Source organism: Anser brachyrhynchus (assembly GCF_964034855.1).
Source record: "Anser brachyrhynchus genome assembly, chromosome: 2".
NCBI classification, from domain to species: domain Eukaryota; kingdom Metazoa; phylum Chordata; class Aves; order Anseriformes; family Anatidae; genus Anser; species Anser brachyrhynchus.
The window spans coordinates 106,337,749-106,359,034 of record NC_137695.1 but is presented as its reverse complement, the minus strand read 5'-3'; the positions used below and the strand labels follow the sequence as shown (position 1 = coordinate 106,359,034).

General features: G+C 43.0%; 1 protein-coding gene across 1 annotated transcript in view; it reads left to right on the top strand.

Annotated features, from left to right (window-relative positions):
- Positions 1–1,171: 1,171 nt before the first annotated feature.
- Positions 1,172–21,286, top strand: part of GNAL (G protein subunit alpha L) — a 193,029-nt gene continuing 172,914 nt past the window's right edge. The window contains exon 1 of the mRNA XM_080580346.1: positions 1,172–1,661. Within this exon, the coding sequence (XP_080436472.1) occupies positions 1,187–1,661 (475 nt within the window). The 5' untranslated portion in view covers positions 1,172–1,186. The remainder of the gene's footprint in view (positions 1,662–21,286) is intronic.

Below are 21,286 nucleotides of genomic sequence, written 5' to 3'. Positions count from 1 at the left end.
ACCAAAACCATGAGTTAGTACAACAGAGTTTGTATGGTATCCAGTGGCGTGCATGCATGGATAAAGAGGTTTGTTAATGCAGTTAACATCGCTGAAGATAGATCCAATACTTTAAATTATGCTTGTGTGTTCTTTGATCCTAACAGTGAACATATGACCTTTAAGATTTGGAGACTCTTTGTTTCATCGTCCACCCCCCAAAACAGATTTTAAATTTTATGAAATATTACAGTAGAAAACCGCCCAGGAAGATGGAAGGAGCTGCAGTGCATCCTGTATGCCCCACATCTACAGAGCTACGCAGCGGATGGGGCGACCCGAATTCGTCCGAGACGTGTCGCGATGAGGGCTGCCTTTGAGCAGCACGGCTTTGCTCCACAGCCTTCCCTCCCTGCTCGTGGAGTACTACTACTGCTAACGCCGAGTGGGCGAGCGAGCAAGCCCCAATATTGCCTATTATTTCCCCGCGCCATCACATCCAAACGGGATGTCTCCCTCCCACGGCACAGTTAGTCAGCGTGCGGGCGGCACGCCGAGGGAAGCGCGTGTAGTAGGGCGGCGTGTGCACGGGCTGCAAATCGTGTTTGTGCTGCGGGGACGGCTGCGGGGGGGACAACGGGGGGGACAACGGGGGGGACCCCTCGGCGCCACAGGCCCCGGCCTGGCTCCCTCAGGGGACACAGCTCGGGGCGGGGGCTTGGGCTTGGCGGGTGGGCGAGGGCTTCGTGCGTGAGCGAGGGCTTCGCGGCCTGCCTGCGTGTGCCAGTGCGCGTGTGTGGGTGCGTGTGTGGGTGAGTGTGTGTGTGTCTGTGTGTGTGTGTGAGGGCGGGCAGCCCCCGCCCCTCCCCGGCGGCGCCCGGCGCTGCGCGGTGGGCTGGCGCTGGGGTATTTACGGTAAGGTGGACCCGGCGGTGGCAGCTCGGCGTCAGGTGATCGGCGCGGAGCCGCCGCCACCGCCGCCACCGCCACCGCCGCCGCCGCCACACCGCCCGGGGAGGAAAATGCAAGATGGCCCGGCGGGGCCGTGAGGGGCTCCGCGGCGCCCCCTCCCCGCCCGCCCGCGCCCCCCGCCGCCGCCGCCGCCAGCAGCAGCAGCAGCAGCAGCAGCGCGGCGCGTAGGGCCGGCGGCGAGCGCCCAGCCCAGCCCCGCCGCGCCGCAGCCCGTGCCCGGCGGGGGCAGCGAGCCATGGGGCTCTGCTACAGCCTGCGCCCGCGGCTCTTCGGCGACGCCGGCGGCGGCGGCGGCGGCGGCGGCTCCATCTCGTCCAGCGCCGGCGCCGCCTCGGAGCCCGAGCCGCCGGCCGAGCCGCACGCCGCCCCGCCGCCGCCGCAGCAGCAGCCGCTGGCCGAGGGCGCGTTGCTCCGGCCCGGCGGCAAGCCCGGCGGCGGCGAAGGGGACGGGCCGCCGCTGGTGCTGCAGAACGGCGGCGGTAACGGGGCGGCCCCCGAGCGGCCGCCGCTGCCCAAGGCCGGCGGGGGGAAGGCGGCGAGGCAGCAGCAGGCGCTGCAGCAGCCGCCGGCGCTGCAGAGACCCTGGGAGAAGCTGCGCCTGGAGGAGCGGGAGGCGGAGAAGGAGGCGAGGAAAGTCAGCAAGAGCATCGACCGGGCGCTCAAGGAGCAGAAGCGGGAGTACAAGCAGACGCACCGCCTGCTGCTGCTGGGTACGTGTGCCGGCTGCGTGCGGCAGGTGCCCGCAGGGGGCTCCCCGGCCTCCCGGCCCCCCCCCCTCGGTGTGTCCCCCGGCCCGTGCCAGGCTTTCCCCAGACGGGTTCCCACCTTCCTCCCCCTCCTCCTCCTCCTCCTCCTCCTCCTCCTCCTCCTCCCCCTGCTGGCCCCGGCGGTGGCTTTGCAATGGAGAACGGCGATCCCAGCCCCGTCCTGCCGAGCCGAGCGGCTCCACCCCGGCAGGAAAAGGGGAGCGGCGGGGGCCTCCGGGGAGCGGGGCTGGGAACGGGCGGGGAAAGGAGAAAATAAATATATTATTTAAAAAATAAATAAATAAATAAATAAATGAGAAACGGCCATCCGTCAGGCGTGCGCCCCGGGGGATGGATGGTCCTCGTGTGGCGGCGGCGGCTTGCGGCTCCTGGAGGCCAGGAGCGGTGCTGAGCCGCGGTGTCCTCGGTTAAAGGAGAGGCGTGAGGGGGGGAAACCAAGGGGGGTGGGCGCCTCCTGGCCTTTGCTACAGGATGAGACCTGCAGAGGCTGCCTCCCAGTTTTTGGGGGGGTGACTTGTCTGCTTTTGTGCCCCCCCCCCCCCCCCCCCCCGCCTTGGCCGAGGTGCTGCGCGCGGTGTGCTGTCGCCTCTGCTCTTTCTAAGCAGCAGCTCACAGCCCTCTCCAGGGGCTTCGTACCAGCTGGTACACTTACAGTATGAAAACCACAGGGGTATCTGATACAAGCATCTCATTTCCTGCAGGAAACAGAACAGTCATACTGCAGGGCTTGGCTTTTTTTTTTTTTATGGTCTGAGCAGAGGGCTTGTTTGGCCTCTTAAGTGTGGTCATAAATCTCTTAATTTCTGTCAGCGTGGAAATACTGATGTACTTCGGCGTTGGCTGGCTTGGCCTGTGCTCGCCGAGGTCAGCGGTGTGGAGTTTGGGTGGGTATCTGTGCGTAGCCCCAAATTTGGGGGGGCCGTCCATCGTTCTTCACAGAGCCGTGCTTCCGTGTTATTGGATTGCTTCGTTCCTCTTGATGGGTGAGGGGAGGAGAAAATAATGAAATACGCCAGAGCACTAAAGGTATAAGCAGTGTTTGCCAGGACCGTAGTGCTCCATTTCTAAAAACAAATCACGGGTTCTATTATTATCCACAAAAAGCCAGTCTGTAGGATACCAGTGCAGCCAGTAAAAGGGCAGAGGGAGAAGATGCGATTCCTACTCCACTGAATTAATAATATTCTTGGTAAAGTGCTTTTCCTGATGCTTGAACTGGTCTGGTATTTCAAATACTGTATTCCATTTAAAAACTGTATTTTTAAAGATTTCTCTTCCCATAATCACTGAAGGTGTAACATTGCCAATATGGCCACATGAAGGCAGAGATCCTGTCTGGTGGTCTTCCTCCAGAGAGCAATGTAACTGCTCGAACAAAGGGATCCGAACACATAGGCGCTGCCTGTAGTCCACGGCATGGGTGGTTGTCATAGTAAACCCGAGCAGCGAGCACCTGTTCAGAAACAATGCAATCAAAAAAATAAACCATCGCCAACCCCTGGCACCCTAAATGAAACTCAACGCTCCTCAGGCTCTCTGCACGGAATTTGGTATTAAATACATGTCATAATCATGAAATATTCTCTGATCTCCGTATCGCAGGGAGGAAATGCTGGATTATTGTTTCATCCCTGGCAGATCGGGACCTGACATAAACGTCTGATTTGGATGTAGGGAGTGCTGCAGGTGCTTTGTGTTGCTGTTTGTAAAGAAGTGGAAATGCTGCTCTAGATAAGGGGAAAATATTTAGAGCGGTGAAAGGTTTATTTGTCAGAGAAGAAGTGAAGTAAAATTGCTTTGCAGAAGGTAATTGTTTTCAGTCTTGCACAGGGAAAAGGCTTAGGATGTATGCAAAGGTCTTTGAGAGTAAAGAGTATTATCAGCTTGGTATTTTACAGCATTTCTGGTGGTGAGTGTCTTGATCCCTGTCCCTAAGATCTTCCTGGCGGCGTGAACCTGGAAGCATACCTTTGCTACAGAGAAGAGGAATATTTTTGTAGATCAACATGGAGGAAATGGGTATCAGAGGGGAAGCAGTGAATGCAGGGACAGCAGAGCACCATCACAGAATAAACAAAGTTGAGCAACAGGGTTGGTGTGGGTTTTGCTGATTTCTTTTTTAGGTACAAGTTTGTAAACAATAGCTTCATTGTGATTTGTTCTTGTTTGTCTTATACATGAACTGGGACAAGTTTAGAGGATTTTGTAGAAATTTAGAAGAAAAAATGCAGGGTATGTTCTAAGGAGCTACTACTAAATATCAAAGATACGCAAAATAATTATGTTAATATATGCACACTGGTAATCTCTGAAGTTGTAAATAAGTAGTATGTTAGAAGGGAGGCTTCCTCTGTAGGTGTTTGAAAACGACCTTCCCCTAAAAGCTCTCCATTTGTTATGTCAAATGAAAACACTCAGCTTTGTGATGAGCCCTGTGTACCAGTCATCAAAACATTAGGAATTCCTAAAGGCTTTTTCTCCTGTGTGGTGCTGAGCGGCTCTCCAAGAACACCTTCTTGCTTGTCGCAGCTTCACCCCCAGCCGCTGTCTCGTGCTTCACGCGACGTTTGGAGCTCCCCCCGAACCCGTCTGGAAATGCTTGATGTGTTTTGTCATAACCAGTAGCTGTGAGAAGGGGTGTGCATGGTGATGAGAGCGGTCCTCGAGGTCCTCGAGCCTGCGCGTGCCTCGCACACAAGTAGGTAGGTCTGTGGCAGGTGGCTGGAGCCGTGCTGGAGCACTGGGATAATAGCAGAGGAGGTTTGGTGTTGGCTTTTTTTTTTTTTCATTTGTTTGTTTTTCCTCTTCTGCAACAAGATGAACTGACATAAAATGGAAACTTGCTTTCCATTGTAATTGCCTGTTTCGTGTTTAATGTCTGCTACAAAGAGGAGAAAAGGCTGGAAACCTGGAGTTCATTCTTGCGCACTGTATAACTTGCCTTTTATTTTTATTTCCTTTTATTTTTGATAAGCAAAAATGTTCGTCTGTGCGGAATTTTTAGGATGCTCTTTCTAGCCCTGAGATGAGGATATTTTTTCTAAGCATACATACATGTTGCACAGCCTTACAGGGCTTGCTCAGCGTGTCCTAGCTTTGTGGTTATTTTTTTGTTGTTGGGGGTGGTGTTGGGTTGGGTTTTTTTTTGCCTTTTTTTCTGTTCAGTCTTTTTTTCCAGAGAACTGCAAATACTCCCTTGTACAAGATTGTTTGTACAGGAAATCGCCAGCGAAAACATTACAAACCACTTAATGGAACCAATTTAAGTTCTTGTTTCCAATCTCATATTTTAAACTATTTTGGGAGTAAGTGGTGTGTGAAGGGGGATTGGCTTTAAACAAAGTGCTAGCCATGGCGGTATAATTAAGGTATAATTAATGTAATGTTGAAGTAAGCCATAGCCAGAAATCTTTTTTTTTTTTTCTTTTTTTTTTTTTTTTTCCCCCTGGATGGTTCTCTTCTAGCATCCTCTGGCTCCTGCTTTTTCCCTTTCCCTAAACTCTCAGTCGCTGCTCTAACTTTAGGTGACTTTGTCAAACAGAGCCCATTCTTCTGCACTTCCTAGCTAAACTGAAACTGAAAGTGCTGGGAGTGAAAGGTTTTCCCTTAAACAGAAACTGAAAGTAATGATAGGGCTTGAAGGGAAAACGGAAATGCTCATTTTCTTCGTTTAAAAGGTACGGTAGCTGTTTACACGATATTTAAGTATTAAGACTTGATAGTGAAATTTAGACGTTTCATTATATTTCTGTACATAAGTGTATAAAAAAATACAAAGAAACTTATCATCCTTTAGTTCATGGGAATCAAACACAATGGTGCCATGTCAAGCTAAGCAGTAGGTGCCTGGAAGCGCAGGTGTGTATGATAGTAATGCTGTATTACTGTGCTACCTGCCTAATGAGACACCTTTGATTGACTGCTGTCAGAATTAAACTGCATTGAGAAAGGATTTCTGCTCAGACGGTGGCTTTTAGACTAAAACTGCAGTTTTTTAATTAAGTATATTCTATCAGCAAACCCTCAACTCAAGCTTATCATCCCCGCACCAATTCAAGTATCAAAATTAAACTTGATAAATCTTTTTTTTTTTTGTCTTTAATTCCAACTTTATATAATGCCAACTCATGCTTATTGACAAATACAAGAATTTGGTTGAGCTTGATGTGCTAAGATACTTCTGCTGGGCCTCCATAAAGCTGGGTGCTTGGGGTATTTTCATGTTACCACCAGAGCTGATGCCTGCCCCAGTCCCTAACTGAGCTGGGCACCACCACATGTGTTCCTGGGTGGTGCACACTCCCTTTCCATCCCCTACTGCATGTCTTGTCCTTGCAGAAAAGCTCACTGTTTTGTGCTGGTAGATGTAGGATCCCTACGGCCAGGTAGTTATATCATGTAGATAGTGGATGTATAATTGGTAGGAACAGATGTTTTCAGGACTTTGAGACAATGGGCTGCAAATACTGAGCAATGTAATAAAGTAAATGGATTTTATAATCCCTAATCCTTTGCATCATTTGCATGCCTTTCCAACTACTCTTCTGTTTTTGTCTGTAGCTTATGGTGTTATTTGGAGTGGTATATGCATTCCTCACAGGTGTGGAAACCAATAAGCAGAAGTCATCAGGACATGTTGGGTTTTGTTAACTTTTGTTTTTAAAGTGTACCGCAAGCGATCCTCAACTTGCAACACTTTGCCTTCCTTTCTTCTGGGGATTACTGACTAACTGCATTTAGCCTTTGTTTCCCTGTGTTAACCAGTTTCCACTCTGTGATTAATTTTGCTTGTTTTAATATCACTTCCCAGTTAAGAAAAACAGAAGGACTTTCTTGTTCTGTTCCACGTTACGCACAGCAGCGGTCAGTGGTCTGACCACCGTGCGGGGATGGCTCTGCAGCTTGCACAACGCCAGCTTCTGGTTAGGAGGCAAGTGCTGGGCACTGAGGCTCTGCAAATCCCACAAGTGTTTGTTGTGACACTGTGTCTTCCTTAAGCAAACTCTGCTAGTGTCTTTTGTCATCCTAAGCTCCCGGTACAGTTATCATTTCTCTACTGCGGAAATTTTGAATAGGATGTAAGCTTGTTTTCCTTTCCCAGCCATTCCTTTTTTTCCTCCCAGTTTCGAGGAAATACTTTTGAAATTTGTTCCCATGTTCATCCCTCTCCACTGCCCAACCACACACCCCCTATTTCTTAACCTGTCAGCCCTCTGGCATTCCTTGAGTGACTCATACAAGGTTTTTTTCCATCCCCAAGATAACTATATAAATAATAACTATCCCACAATATAACTATTACTATTTGCATTCTAGCATCTTCGACACAGTGAAACTATACAAATTTGGGGTAATACTTACTGTTGTTTTCTGTTTTGTCTTTGTGGACTTATGGCTTCCTTCAACATGCTTTTCATGTCAGTTATTATTTGAACTTTCAAAGTTGAGTTAATTTTTAATTTTACTTTTTTTCCCCCAACAACCGGGCTGAGCTGTGCAGGAAACCTGGCCCTCCCTCTACTTACCAAATTTAATGTATTTGACAGACTAGAAGCATTTTGCTCTCACAAAATGATCTGGAAATGGTTCTTCTCCACAGGCTTCTGTCTAGTGGCAGAGAAACTTAGTGCAAGGTTGGTCTCAGAGTTGCTGCTTGCCCCCAGCAGAAGGGATGGAAACTTCTGAGTTACCATTTTGCATTGGGTCTTAACTGCACTTCATGGTGCTTCCTTAAATTCTGTGTACTCTGGATGTTTTTTAATGTCTAGTAATAGACTTTTTTTTTGAATAGGCACTTGGTGGACTGAGCAAATGAGTAAAATGGAGCACAGAACCAGCCAGTTGAGTGGGACCACAGTCCAAAAGAAATCTAAAGCTGTCTTTCCACTGAAGATGCAGATCTATTTTTGAGGGAGAAAATTTATGTCTGTAGTTATTACTTACAATGTTATTAATAGAAATGGCCTTCTGCAGAAAGTTAAAATCATTCAGCTATTGTTAAGATTTACAGCCTTGGATGGTTCTTCAACCCTGTGAGGTATCTGTTTTGCTGCAATGATCAACGTTTCTTCCATTTTATGGGCAGAAGCTTTGTCTTGCTGTTCTGTTACTTATAACTGTCGGACACAACTGGCTTTAAATATTCTGGATGTTTTCGTTTATGACTAGTAATACCATAAATCAGTAAATCTGGATGTTCTGTTTGTTTGGTTTTTAATACTGAGGAGTGCAGGGCCTGGAAGAAATGCATCCTCGTACCTGAGCAGCACATGTCCTCTTTAGGCCTCTTTCAAAAGCAGATGAGCATGTTAAGTGTACTGACCAGCAGTATTTTGTGTTATCCCTGTCGCATTGTATAGCTATACGTGAGCCTTCTGTCTCATGTGATTTGTCTGCACACAAATATGGAATAAAAGTTGAAGGAATTAACTCGCTGGGTAAGCTGTATTAAGAAGGAAGGACATGCTGTTTGTGACTAGAGTAAATAAAAATGTAGTTAGGAGAAGATTTATTTTTGCTGTGTTCACATGCAAAGCATCAAAAAGCAAAGCATCAAAAAATCCAAGAAAAACCCTGCCACTTAATGTTCATAATGTAAGGCATAACATCAATCACCTGTAGTGAAAGATCTTTACTGATAAGATCTCTTTGAAGCCAAACTTGAATTGCTTGCTTCCCCATAATCTGATATTCTCCATGTGTTTGTTTATAAAGTTAAGCTTATATCATTGTAAATTCCATTTACATTTAAAGTAATGCTAGGCTTCAAGAATAACAAATTATTTTTTCCCAAAATACCACTACTGTAGTAAGTCAAATCCAGGTCATATTTTAAATTCTGTACTGTTAGCTTTATTTTAGCCACGAATTTACGTCATGTGGGAACAACATGCATTTTTGAACTTAGAAAAACTGTTTAAAAGTAGAAAGCAGGTGTTTTTTTGTTTTTGTTTTTTGTTTGTTTGTTTTCCAGACATTTAAAATAACTAGAAACGAAAAGTTTTTCACTTTCTCTGTATAGGCAATAAAATTTTGACTGTTTCCTTTAAGAAGACTGCATTCCTCTAAAATGTGAAAGGGAAGCTCTTCTCAGCAATCGATTCAAGCTAATTGTCTAGTTGGTCTTCAGAAGATGCAGCGAAGGGAAACTTCGCCTCTTTGGTTTGGGTTAGCGCACACAATGGAGATGCATAGCATGCTGGAAAATATCTGTAATAACAGTCTGACAATAAATTGAGTCCCTACTCTCTGCTGGTGTCATTTTCGCAGCCTTTTTTAATTATTTGAAAAATACATTCTTTTTGATACATGTAATATAAGCTGTATTTAATTTATGTCATATATGAATTAAAATGGATAGAAACAGCTTTGTTTTTCCATTATGAAGAACAAAGAGTAGGTTAAACTGCTGAAAGTGTGGGTGATCATGGATCCATACTCTTCTGTGCAAGCGTAATTTATATTAAGTAACTTAATCTTTTGTTGAAAACTGTGATTAATATTGCTGGAGGCATTACCAGCTCTGTTATGCTACAGTTCTCTTAATTACAGAGAATTAGTCATTCTGTGTCTTGAAGCAAACGCAGAATGCACTGCATGGTGTTACACACTGCCTTTCTAATGGAGATCACCTTTATTTTCTTGAATGACTCAGGTGGAAGACTAAGCTACAACAGTAGCAAATCACTTTTTTTTTTTTCTTGAGCAAGAGCACTCATTCATATTTCACATGCTTGAATTCATTTCATGTTGATTTAAGGATAATCCCCTATTCTAGGTAATACCTCTTCAGATATGAACACACACGTTATGCCTGTGTGTGCACACAACCGTGCAATTACTTGTTCTTCTAAAGCATGGTAGATCACCATCAGGAGTCTAGGTGGCTAAAGCAGCCTTCAGGAGCATGGGGTTGGATTTTATCCTGGTGTATCTCATAGGCTTAAAGCTTCGTAGGAACAGAGCAGGTTCAGTGGTTCCTGTAACAATATTGTTGGTTTTGTTTTGGTTTGGTTTTTCCCCCTGTTGACTCACTGGACATTTGAATTACAAAGTAGGCTTACAGTGCTATCTTCTGCCAGTTCTGAGCTTGCTGTACTTGTCTAACTTTCTCAAAGAGAGATGTGAGCAAGATACTAAGCACTTCCAACATGTGCCAGCCTTTGCAAAGACAAACTTCTTTTTGTTGTTGTACAAACTCTAAACCCTTAGGTTTAGTGCAGGAGAATATAATAATTTGTATGAAGACTGTATCTTGAAACAACCACTTCATAATCTGCAAAGGTGTGGTTAAGATGGTTTTTATATAAAACATTTATTTTTACCTTTCCAAATGGCAAGACTGTAGAAGACTTACGCCTGTGCCTCGTAATGTGTCCGTTTCCCCCCCCCAATCATGTAATCACCTAACATTAAAAAGTGAATAAAGGAAAAAAAAACACCTTTTTGTGTACAAAACAGTCTTTTCTGCTTCAGCTGTACTTAGGAACTTTGTAGTATAGTACAAGTATACTACTGTCCTGTGTGGTGCTCTGTAACTGCCTTGTAGAAACAAGCAGGAAAACAGCATTAAGGATCAGCTATAAACTAAGGTGTCTTTCAGATCCTTTTGTATATTGGATCTACTGACTTGTGAGCATTGGTTAATGAAGGAAATAGCTTTTTTTTCTGGAAAACATCCTTCTTTCATGTAAATTCTGATCACTGGTTTGTTTAGCAGAACGGAACTTCAAGTGCATATAGACCTGGATCATAGATGTTTGTAGATGAAATTGTCCTGGGAGGTGAACACAGAAGCTCTTGGCACTTGGAGAAAGATGGGATAAAACACTGCGTTTAAATTGCTGTCATGCACTGCTCCTTTTAGTAAGGATGTTTCTGTTCTTACGTGTAAGAGTATTTTGAACAGCCTTATGCTTGCTGTGATTCTTCAGTGCTCTAAAGCCTCTAGTGCCTCTTCATGGAAGACTGATAAAGAAGCAGTGGAGATGGGTTCAATTTCATGCTTCCTGGTTTTTTGCTGTTTAGATCAGGAGCTATGGCAACTTTCTGAAGTTCCTGTGAGCTTCAAGGTGCACCCAGCAGGAGACTGTGGGTCCAAATTCCATTGCTGCTTCCTCACATTTTCTTATTCTCCTTGATGTGGCATCTGGATTCCGGAGTTTGTCCAGTGGTGTCTTTCCACCTCGATTATCACTGATATAGTACAAGCCCCGTTTTTAAGTGGGAAAACTATGGCAATATTTATGGAGGTAACATACTCACTTCTGGGACCTTCTGCTTCTTATGGCGAGGATATCGACTTGGCAGAGTTAAGGGTGGGGAGAGAAAAAAATGCTTAGGATTGTTTGCTGTATGCAGAACTCTTCTATGTCAATGGATTCTGGCTCCAGGTGTAATGTCAACCAGGCCTTTGAACTACTAGAGACAGAAGGAAAACTCTTTCAGGGAAAAACTAAGAAGGAGAGAATAGTTTCTTGATACTTCAAGTAGCTCATAATTTAAGGTAGAAGAATACTCATTTGAAGAGTAATCCACTCCAAAGACCATCTGGTGGTAGTCCTTATCTATTTAAAAAGGATTCTTAGGGTTGTGGTCTGTCTGCCAGAGACTGAAAAAAACTTTTCAACATCTCAGTGGAAAGTTAAAGCAATGTAATAAAAGGTCAGGCAGCCTCTCAGGTGACTACTGCTGAAGGGTTTGGGGTGGGGGACTGGGGGGCAGGACTGCCTTACAGCTGCTTTGTGCTTGGCCCAGTACCATTGATAGTAATCCTGATCCAGCAGTTTCAGGAAATGGAAATAGGGGCTCTGATGCGCTGAGTGACAATGTGCAGATGTTTCACACTCCGTCTGCCTCCCTGTGTGACTCTTATGCTTAAGGTAAGAACAGGTACGTGTCAACACCTTGTTCTGCTTTTGAGGGAAAACATTCACCTTAACACCGCAGTTCCTCATTGTCTTGTGCATTGTTTGTCCAAGCAATGGCACTGCCTGCAAAGGTTCTCTAGCACTTGGTGTTCTGCTACGTGTAGTTTGGGTGCAGGGCAAAACAAATATAATTTTCTCACGTCTAAACAGTCTAACATCACTACATCCTACTATATTGACTGCCATTGGAATTTAATCTTCTCTTAATGACAACATATCTCTGTCCATGATGAAGATAGCTGAAAAAATATAGGAATCAAAGTTTTCTTGTGTTTTTTGTTTGTTTGTTTGTTTGTTTTTCCTTCTCTGACGTACTTTAAGTAAATCTGAAGCCTGCCTGTAATGTTGCTTGGTGTTTCTTTGCAGGTCAAATAATCGTATTTAAAAGTAAGAACGTCTGCCACTGTTTTTTTCTATGTATTCTGATACCCCCAATAAAAGAGTAATTAGAAAGTTGAATGAACTGGCCGTTTACATGATGTGCAAAGAAATGCTGAATTAATCTCTTTTAATCTTGCATGAGAAAAATCAATTTGAACGTACCACCAAGTCTGCAGTAAATGCACAGCATCTTTTGAGTTCAGTCTTTCATCCCCTAACTCAGCGCTCTCTAAAGCTAGATTGATAAAGATGTTACTATTGGTAGCCGCTTTGTCAACATAAGCTAAGCAAGCAAACAAGGGGGGTAGATTTAGGGAATTTATTTATAAGTAGATTTGAAAGTGCAGCAGTGACCAGTAAGGTTTTTCCATCGGACTACCTATGCAATCAACAAATTATTTTACTGCCCAGTAGTAACTTTCCAACTTCTTTCTGGCTGGAGTTCATAATACACTTGTTTTCTCTTGCTTGTTTGTAATTGAACTTGCATAGTTATTCCATTCCTTGAAAGAAAACAGATTGGAAAATATTCCTTAAAAGCTAAATGTGCTCTTAACCTCTTGCTCTTGTCTGAACTCTCCCTGTTTTTTCAGTATCTCAGAAGTGGTCCATGTCCACTTCTAATGGTTTATTGTATATATTTTCTAGAGGAAGCATTGTTTTTATTTTAACTCATTTCACCAGATGATACATAATCATTGTATATCCAACTCTTTCTGAAACTGGTCTATAAAAATCTGCTTCTGCTACTTCTAGAGATATAATTTTGCAGTGGCTCATTAAAAGGTATTATTTGACAGTGCCATGCTTATCAGGGAGTTACTGTTCTCCAACAGCATTTCTCCTCCACACATTAATGTTTTCATAAGCTAGTGTTACTCATAGTGGTATTTTTTAATCATTGCCTAAAATTTTACTAATCTCTTAAGGATCTTTTTGGGGGTACTGTAACTACTTTACGATTCACAATTAGTTCTGAAATACGTCTATTGACTGATTCCTGATTCACTTGAAACATTGCTTTATTGGTCTTTTGGAGAATAACATCAGACATACATGCTGCTTATTTATAATAACAGATGTCTTATATTGACATAAGCCTTCAACTTAAACAACTATGTTTGTTATCAATATCCCTCAAGTATTTAATTAAGCAAATAACTTGCTTATTACTGAATTATTGACCTTAAGTGGTAGACATCAGTCCTTTGCTTGTTGGAACATGGTTTTTCTCAACCTGTGTAATCCAAATAATTCTCTCACACCTTAGAAACTCTTTTCTGATGCTCTGAGGCTATTTCATGGAGCACCAGTAAGCATGGTTGACATTCTTTCTGCCATCATTTGTGGTGGCTTGCAGGGCATGCTTGGATCCTTTCTGCAAGGAATTCTTCTGTAAACAAACAAACAAACAATTTTAAACCCAAACAAACACGCCCACTGGTTTAGATCACCTTGTGAAGCAAGAGGACAAGCATCTGTTCAAAGAATTGGTTGTGTTGACGTACACGGTATTATGTGCTGTTACTGTTTTAAGGTGAAGAACATAACCTGACATTTCAGGGGGAATGTTTTCATTAAACAATGAAGCTGGTCTCTAGCAGTGCTCTGGTAGTTAGAGCATGGTGCTATTATGATTTCTAGCAAAACAAACTAATTTAATTAACTTGAGGAAATATTTTGGAAACAGCTGTGTTTTGCTCAGTCTGTTCCATCTCTAGAGTATAGTCTGTTTTTTGAGTAGCCCAGTCTACTTCCCTTTCCTTTTCCTAAAAGAAGAAACAAGATTTGTATCTAATCTGATACTTTCAACAAGCTGAAAATATTTTGTCAAGATGAAATATTAAAACAATAGAATATGTACTACTATTACAGATCAGAGGAGGGAAAAAAAACACTCTTGATGCTTTTTTGTTTCCTTCTTGTATTTGTTACTGGCTATGGACCAAAAGTGTCTTTTGTGCCATGTTACATCTTGCGGGCAGTTGCTTGGACCTTTTTTGACCTCTTATCTTTTAACCCAACTGAATCCAGTTACTTTTTGCCTTGTTTGTTTATGGCTTGGGAATTACTGATTGTTCAGGTTTTCAAATCACCTTCACCGTAAAGGAATCCAACTCAAAATGTAAAGCTCTTAGATCCAAATACTTAGTAAATTAACAGCTCTATTTTCAGGTGACTCTTTGGTGGCTTTGGTAATGTTTGGTAGCAGGAAAGATAGATAAGATGATTAATACCTGTTAAAAGAACTGCTTACTGTCAGATATTAATTGTTGTATGTGGTACATGTTGGTTAGTCAACACTTTGCGCTATCCTCTACTATTATATGGGCAGAATAGTTCTTACCTTCATAATCTTCTTCTTTATTAATATGTAATTTAATGAAGAATTGTTTCTGATCACACTCAAGTATTCTAATTCTTTAACTCACCCTAAATGCACTGTAAGAGTTATCTTAATTTATAAAATACTTGACTAAGTCCATCATCTTGTCATCATAGACAGTGTTCACTTGTTTTTTCTTCTGAGGTGTATACATTTTTCAGAGCACTGGGTGGCTTGAAAAGCTTTCTTGACCCCCATCCACGGTTGGCAATTTATTTAACATTTCAAAGGATAGCCCTTCCTCCGTGGGTGTTCTGGTAAATACTCTAACTAGGGCCAGGTCTTCTAGCATTTTAATTAACTCTCCACACAGGGAGCCTTCCTGTGGAGGAAACATGTATTTTCTCTAAAAAAGGGCTTCCAAAATAAATTGTGAATGCAAACAATGGAGGAGAAAAAACAATTTGAAATATAGGAGCAGTTCTCGTATTGATTGTGATCATAGAATCATAGAATATCCCGAGTTGGAAGGGACCCATAAGGATCATCGAGTCCAACTCCTGGCACCACACAGGTCTACCCAGAATTTTAGACCATGTGACTAAGTGCACAGTCCAAACACTTCTTAAACTCCAACAGGCTTGGGCAGTGACTGCTTCCCTGGGGAACCTGTTCCAGTGTGCGACCACCCTCTCGGTGAAGAACCTCATCCTGATGTCTAGCCTAAACCTCCCCTGCCTCAGCTTGACACCATTCCCGCGGGTCCTATCACTGGTCACTAAAGAGAAGAGATCGGCACCTTCCCCTCCACTCCCTCCCGTGAGGAAGCTGTAGACCGCGATGAGGTCCCCCCTCAGCCTCCTCTTTTCCAGGCTGAACAGGCCCAGTGCCCTCAGCCGCTCCTCATATGTCTTCCCCTCTAGGCCCTTCACCATCTTCGTCGCCCTCCTCTGGACACTCTCCAACAGTTCACGTCCTTTTTGTACTGTGGTGCCCAGAACTGCACACAGTACTCGAGGTGAGGCCGCACCAGCACAGAGTAGAGCGGGACAATCCCTTCCCTCGACCGACTAGCAATGCCGTGCTTGATGCATCCCAGGATATGGTTGGCCCTCCTGGCTGCCAGGGCACACCGCTGGCTCATATTCAACTTGCTGTCAACCACAACCCCCAGATCCCTCTCTGTGGGGCTGCTCTCCAGCATCTCGTCACCCAGTCTGTACGTATAGCCAGGGTTGCCCCATCCCAGGTGCAGGACCCAGCACTTGCTCTTGTTAAACTTCATGTGGTTGGTGATCACCCAGCTCTCCAATCTGTCCAGATCTCTCTGCAAGGCCTTTCCACCTTCAACAGAGTGCACAACTCCTCCAAGTTTAGTGTCATCAGCAAATTTGCTCAAAACACCTTCTAGTCCTACATCCAAATCGTTTATAAAAACTTTGAAGAGGACTGGCCCTAAAATGGAGCCTTGGGGGACCCCACTAGTGACCATCCACCAGCCAGATGTGGCCCCATTTACCACAACCCTTCGAGCCCTGCCCGGCAGCCAATTGCTCACCCATCCTATGATGTTTTTGTTTAGCTGTATGCTGGACATTTTGTCCAGTAGAATCCTATGAGAAACCGTGTCAAAAGCTTTACTGAAGTCCAAAAAGATCACATCAGCTGGTTTCCCTTGATCGACTAGATGGGTGATCTCATCATAAAAGGAAATCAAATTTGTCAAACAGGACCTACCCCTCGTGAACCCATGTTGGCTGGGACCAATGACTGCATGTCTGATGTCATAATGTATGTAAATGTCTGATATTGTTGGTCAGTGTGATGTACAAGTATGTAAAAAGCATACTTCTATTGAAAGGACAGCAAGTCTAGCTGTGATTGCAAGAATCCCAGATGCGAGCTTAACTGTGCAGTCTCATCAGTCTGGAATTTATTGCTCAAGGTAGAATAAGGAGTTGAGACCCGGAAGCATGGCAGAAAATGCTTTTCGTAAATGTGCTTATCTTTGAATGTCTCATTTTTTTCAGTTTGAATATAGTATATGTCATCAGAAGTGCTTCAGAAGTATTGAGCAGTTTTAACTTCCACCAGCTTCAACTGGAATCAGATGGTCATCATTGAAGAATATTTGCACACACAAGTGTTAAGCTGCATACTCAGAATATATTAATTCCTCAGGGAAGCATATTTTTTATTTTTTGTTCAGTATTATTTTTGTCACTTTATACTGGGTTCAGTCACTGGGGACCTATTTAAGTTACGGTGGTATTTCATTAGTTTAAAATAGGATTTTTTAATTTTCTTTTACTTTTTAGAGAGCTTTCATTTTGAACCTTAAAACTAAAAAGGTGGTATCTGGTTGGACCAGATGATCATGGAGGTCTTTTCCAACCTTAATGATTCTGTGATTCATGAAGCCTAGCAATATGCAAGCCCTGACTCAGGATCTTCATGCTGATAAATCTACTTCACTTCATGCTGATAAATCTACTTCGATGTGGTTTGAGTCTGACTGTAGTTAATCTGTATAATACGCATACAAAGAAAAGCTATTTCCAACATGAGGGGTGTCTGTTCAAACTCAGTTCAAACCTTTGGTATATATGCTTTATATCATCACGCGCTGTGTTATCTATGATTACATCTGTTCATCCTTTCTACATTCCTCTACAGCATATAAAATACAGAATAAGTAATAGCAACTGAGTAAGACGTTGACTGCATGTCAGCTTTTTTTTTTTTTTTTTTTTTTTTTGTGGAATAATTCTTTCATTATATACAGAAGTTATCAGTGTCTCATGTGGCTTCTTCTAAGGAGTTAACCACAGATATATTTTCCTGTATTGCAGATAAAAATTATGGGTAGAAGTGGTACAAGATTGAACTTGCATATCATCTAAATTCCAGTTATTAGCTTAGATGTCTACAGCCTATTTTATTTATAAAATTATTTCGGAGAGCTAGTACCTTTGGTGGCTGAATTACTAGGTCAATTAATGTTTTCTAGAGTTTCTGAAAACTGCTTCTCAAATTAAACACTCTAACTAAAAATGAGGAAACATAATGGTAACGCTACAGCTCTACATGGAACTCCTCTGATGGCAAGGCATCAGATATAAGAAAACTCAACTGAAAAGAAATTGAACCTTCTGGTACTATTTTTTAGTCCCAGTGCTGGCCTAATGATCTGGGCCCCTCGGATCCAGTTCGGACAAGTTCTCTGTTGTGACAGCATGAAAAAGTCTTCAAATCCTAAAGTGTGCTGCTCCCGGGTTTCCTGCCTAAGATGTTATTTCTAGTCCAGTGAAGAGTGACTTGTGGCCACTGTTGATACCCTCTCACCTCCCTAAAGATAAGCATGAGACACAGAGTAGTAGAGGATATTTTAACAGCAGCACGTCGTGTTGGGAAAACTGTCCCACTCTGTAAAGGTAATTGAACTGCGTTGTTAATGCAGGTTTTGGTAACTGGAAAGGCTCTGAGTGACCAGATTTGGGAGCAAGAGGGTCAACAAAGAATATGGGGACCCATACTGCTCCAAGCAAAGTGCTCTGAGCCTAGACAGATGGACACTCGTATTCCTGCGAGGGAAGGCTTTGTCCTTGCCCCTCACTGCTAGTGCATGACAAGACTGTCTGCAAAAAATTAAGAAACAGCTTGTTCTTGAAGTCCGTAAGCTGATTTACCTCAAGCTGAAGCAGACTAGTAGTAAATGAATTGGATGTTACCAGGATTTTCTTTATGTGGTCAGGCTCCTTCATAATACTTATGCTTTGGCTTACCACCTCTGGCAACAAAACTATTTGTGTAGTGGTACAATTTTTAATATAGAGCTTCTGGACAATTATTAGGATTGCCATTTTAGCCTAGTAAATGTGCACGACTACAAAAAATATCCTTTGTTAATCTTTCTGTGAGACATACAATTATCAAACGTCATCAGTGATGTTGAGAACAAGGGAGACTGAAAATACTGAATTCCTTAACTGGAGCAATATAGGATCCAAATCCCATTCAAAACATGATGCAACTTCGTTTTAATATTCTAGATCCCACGTCTATTTTGTTGCTTAGGGCTTGTTTTGTATCTGTTGTACTGTGCCTTGAACTAATAAATCCTGTGGGATCTTGTCTACCCTGAGGTCAATGTTGGATAAACTATGTCAGTAATTCAGTAATGACTGAACTGTAGAGCTGGTTTCTGACTATTATAACTTCAGGCTGTTGATGGTTGCTTTAAAAAGTCTAGAGGAATGCTGAAGAAAGCATTGCAAGATTATCAGCACCACAAATTTAATGATTCGTCAACAACTATGGAAGAAATCTGGCAGAATTCCTATGTCTGTATGAGTGGATCTGTAGTCAAAAGAAGTAGTGACAACTGCAAGAAGACCTGAATCAGAATAGCTAAGGTGTCAAGTAACTTACGGGGTAGCACTCAAACTTAATCCTGTGTCCTCAGAGCTACCTGCTAGTCCAGGTGTGGAGAACTGTGCCACTGGGTACGAAGGCAGTTGGCTGTGAGTGCGTGTGCAGTCACATGTGCAGGGAAGCAGACCTCTGTGGTAGACGCCATGGTTCTTCTTCCTTAAAGAAAACTTACCAGCCTGCTTGCAGTGACAGAGTCTTTCTTTATACCAGTTTCAACCAGTGTCAACAGTTTGTAGGCACCATTGTCATTTGCTGTATCACTTTGATTTGCTCTTTACTCACCATTTGCTCTGCACTGAACAAAGAAGGATTCTATATCTAAACTGACATGGCTTGTCCCACAGCATAATTAGAGCTGTTCATGCTATTTTTGCAATTTTGCAAGTAAACTTTGAAGTAAAATTCAAAAGAAATCTTTGTGTAGATTTTAAGTGCAGCGTGGATTTTTGTTTTATTTTGTTTGTTTGTTTGTTTTCTTAACAGGGGGAGGGCATAGTAATTAACTTCAAGATCAGCTCACAAAAGGTCATCTTCTGGTGAAATTTTTGTACAAGACAGACACTGGTCTGGCTTTTTCATAATAGTAACCATTTTTTAAGCTCCTATGGAAGTAAATCCTCAGTTTCCTGATAGTTCCTTAATAAAGACCTGCAGCCTTCACATGGCTTAGTTGATGCTCTTCATCAGTTTCCTCTACATCTCACAATCTACTGTCTATGAATGAGAATATCCCCAAATCAGCTTTTGTTTCCTGTTGTCCTCTTTATTTTCCAGGCTAATGTATTTTCTGTCACCTTCTGCCAAACATATGTTAAAACTTTTCTGCAAGACATTCTCCCAACTAACAGTATGGAGTAGTTCCTTTTGGAAAAGCCAAGTGGTCCCAAAGAGCACTTTGATGTAGCAGGACACTCTGAATTGGCACTAGTGCATCACACCATGTTACAGTAGATGCAGCAGCTAGAACATTGTAGTTTTCCATCAGAAAGGCAGATGCAATATTCATAGATCCAGAGATGTGAAGACCTAAGTACAGAATCCTGGATTTGATGGTCTCTCACTGTTCACATGCATTGATTGTTACTTTAAATGATTCTCGGTCTTTTCTGTGCCTTTATATGAGGAAGATCACTCTCTTGCAGCAAGAACTCAGGTCACAGATAAATCTGTGGCCAACAAAACGATAATTGTGAAGACCACTGTGAACAGTGTCAGTTGAGGTGCTACAGGTTGCATTTGTGTTTTGTAGTTCACCAGTGGTGAACAGTAGACATGAAAACAACAGCTCTGAAGACACTTGTCACAGATAATTACAGCTCAAGACTAATTTTTCTTCTGTTTTCCACTCCCCTTCTCCTTCAATTCACACCGTGTTTGGGGTGAAACACATGCACTTCTATATTGATTGTGAAAGTATGTTAGGTAGTATTATTATGGTTGGGTAGTAGATAACAAGTCAGGCAATTCAATTAGTTCCTTGCTGTCTCAGTTTACCAATTAACCCATTTTTAGCAACTCCTCTCAAGGAGAATCTACTCTGGCTAAAGAGAGGTATTAGCTTGTTATCGAGAGCTGTTAAACCAATTCATGAACTCTTCACGTCTATGGCTACTGTTCCTGAAGCCATATGGGAAAGAAGGAAGATCGATGACTGTCCTTGTCTTAGTAGATTCTTTCCACCTTCTGGTAGAAGTGGTTCAAATTAAACTGGTGATAGTATCCAGTTATTCATGTCTATAACTGTCTCATCCTATAGAGCAGTAAGTCTGACCAACTCTGACAAGATCAGTGTTAATTCAATATGCATCTTATTCCTCTTCCTGCAGCTCATCTAGTTTAACATCTGTTAAACTTCATTTTGTAGTACATCTCTTGGCTGGTCACTATGCTAAAACCACTTTTATCCTTTTCAGGACACAGGACTCTCTATTCATGATACACACACATTCATTGCCCTAGCAGAAAAGAAGGATGGAGATGTTTCTAATATGACTGGTATGTGTGTTCAGTGGCTTTTCTCTCATTATTTGCTCTTCAAGCCACGGAACCTTCCTGCCAGTATCCAACGGTCACTTCTCTTCACCTAAGCAGTTGTTATGCAGAGGTTATAGTCTTGGGAAGAACTGACTAGCATTCACACTCGCATCCTTAGCTGTTCACGAGGCACCCAAAGCGTTCTGGTCTACTGCAGGAGATCTGCACATCAAAGCTATGATGGATGCAAAGCTGTGATGTGTTACAGCCACAAGCGAGGAGCTCACGTCTGCTTTGCCAGGAAGCGATTATCCTGTGTGATTGATTCCCAGACAGCTCAGCGGTTTGTTGTATTCCAGGGCCTTGAAACTTTCATGGAAGAGCCACGCAGAGCTTTGAAACTCTGTTGGGCTGATCTTCTGAGTTAAACACCTTTGAAGAAATAGTAGAGTAGTTCATTTAACAATTTTCCCTGCCCCTTCCGTATCAGGAAGTCTCTGATATTAGGATGAAACATATCAATG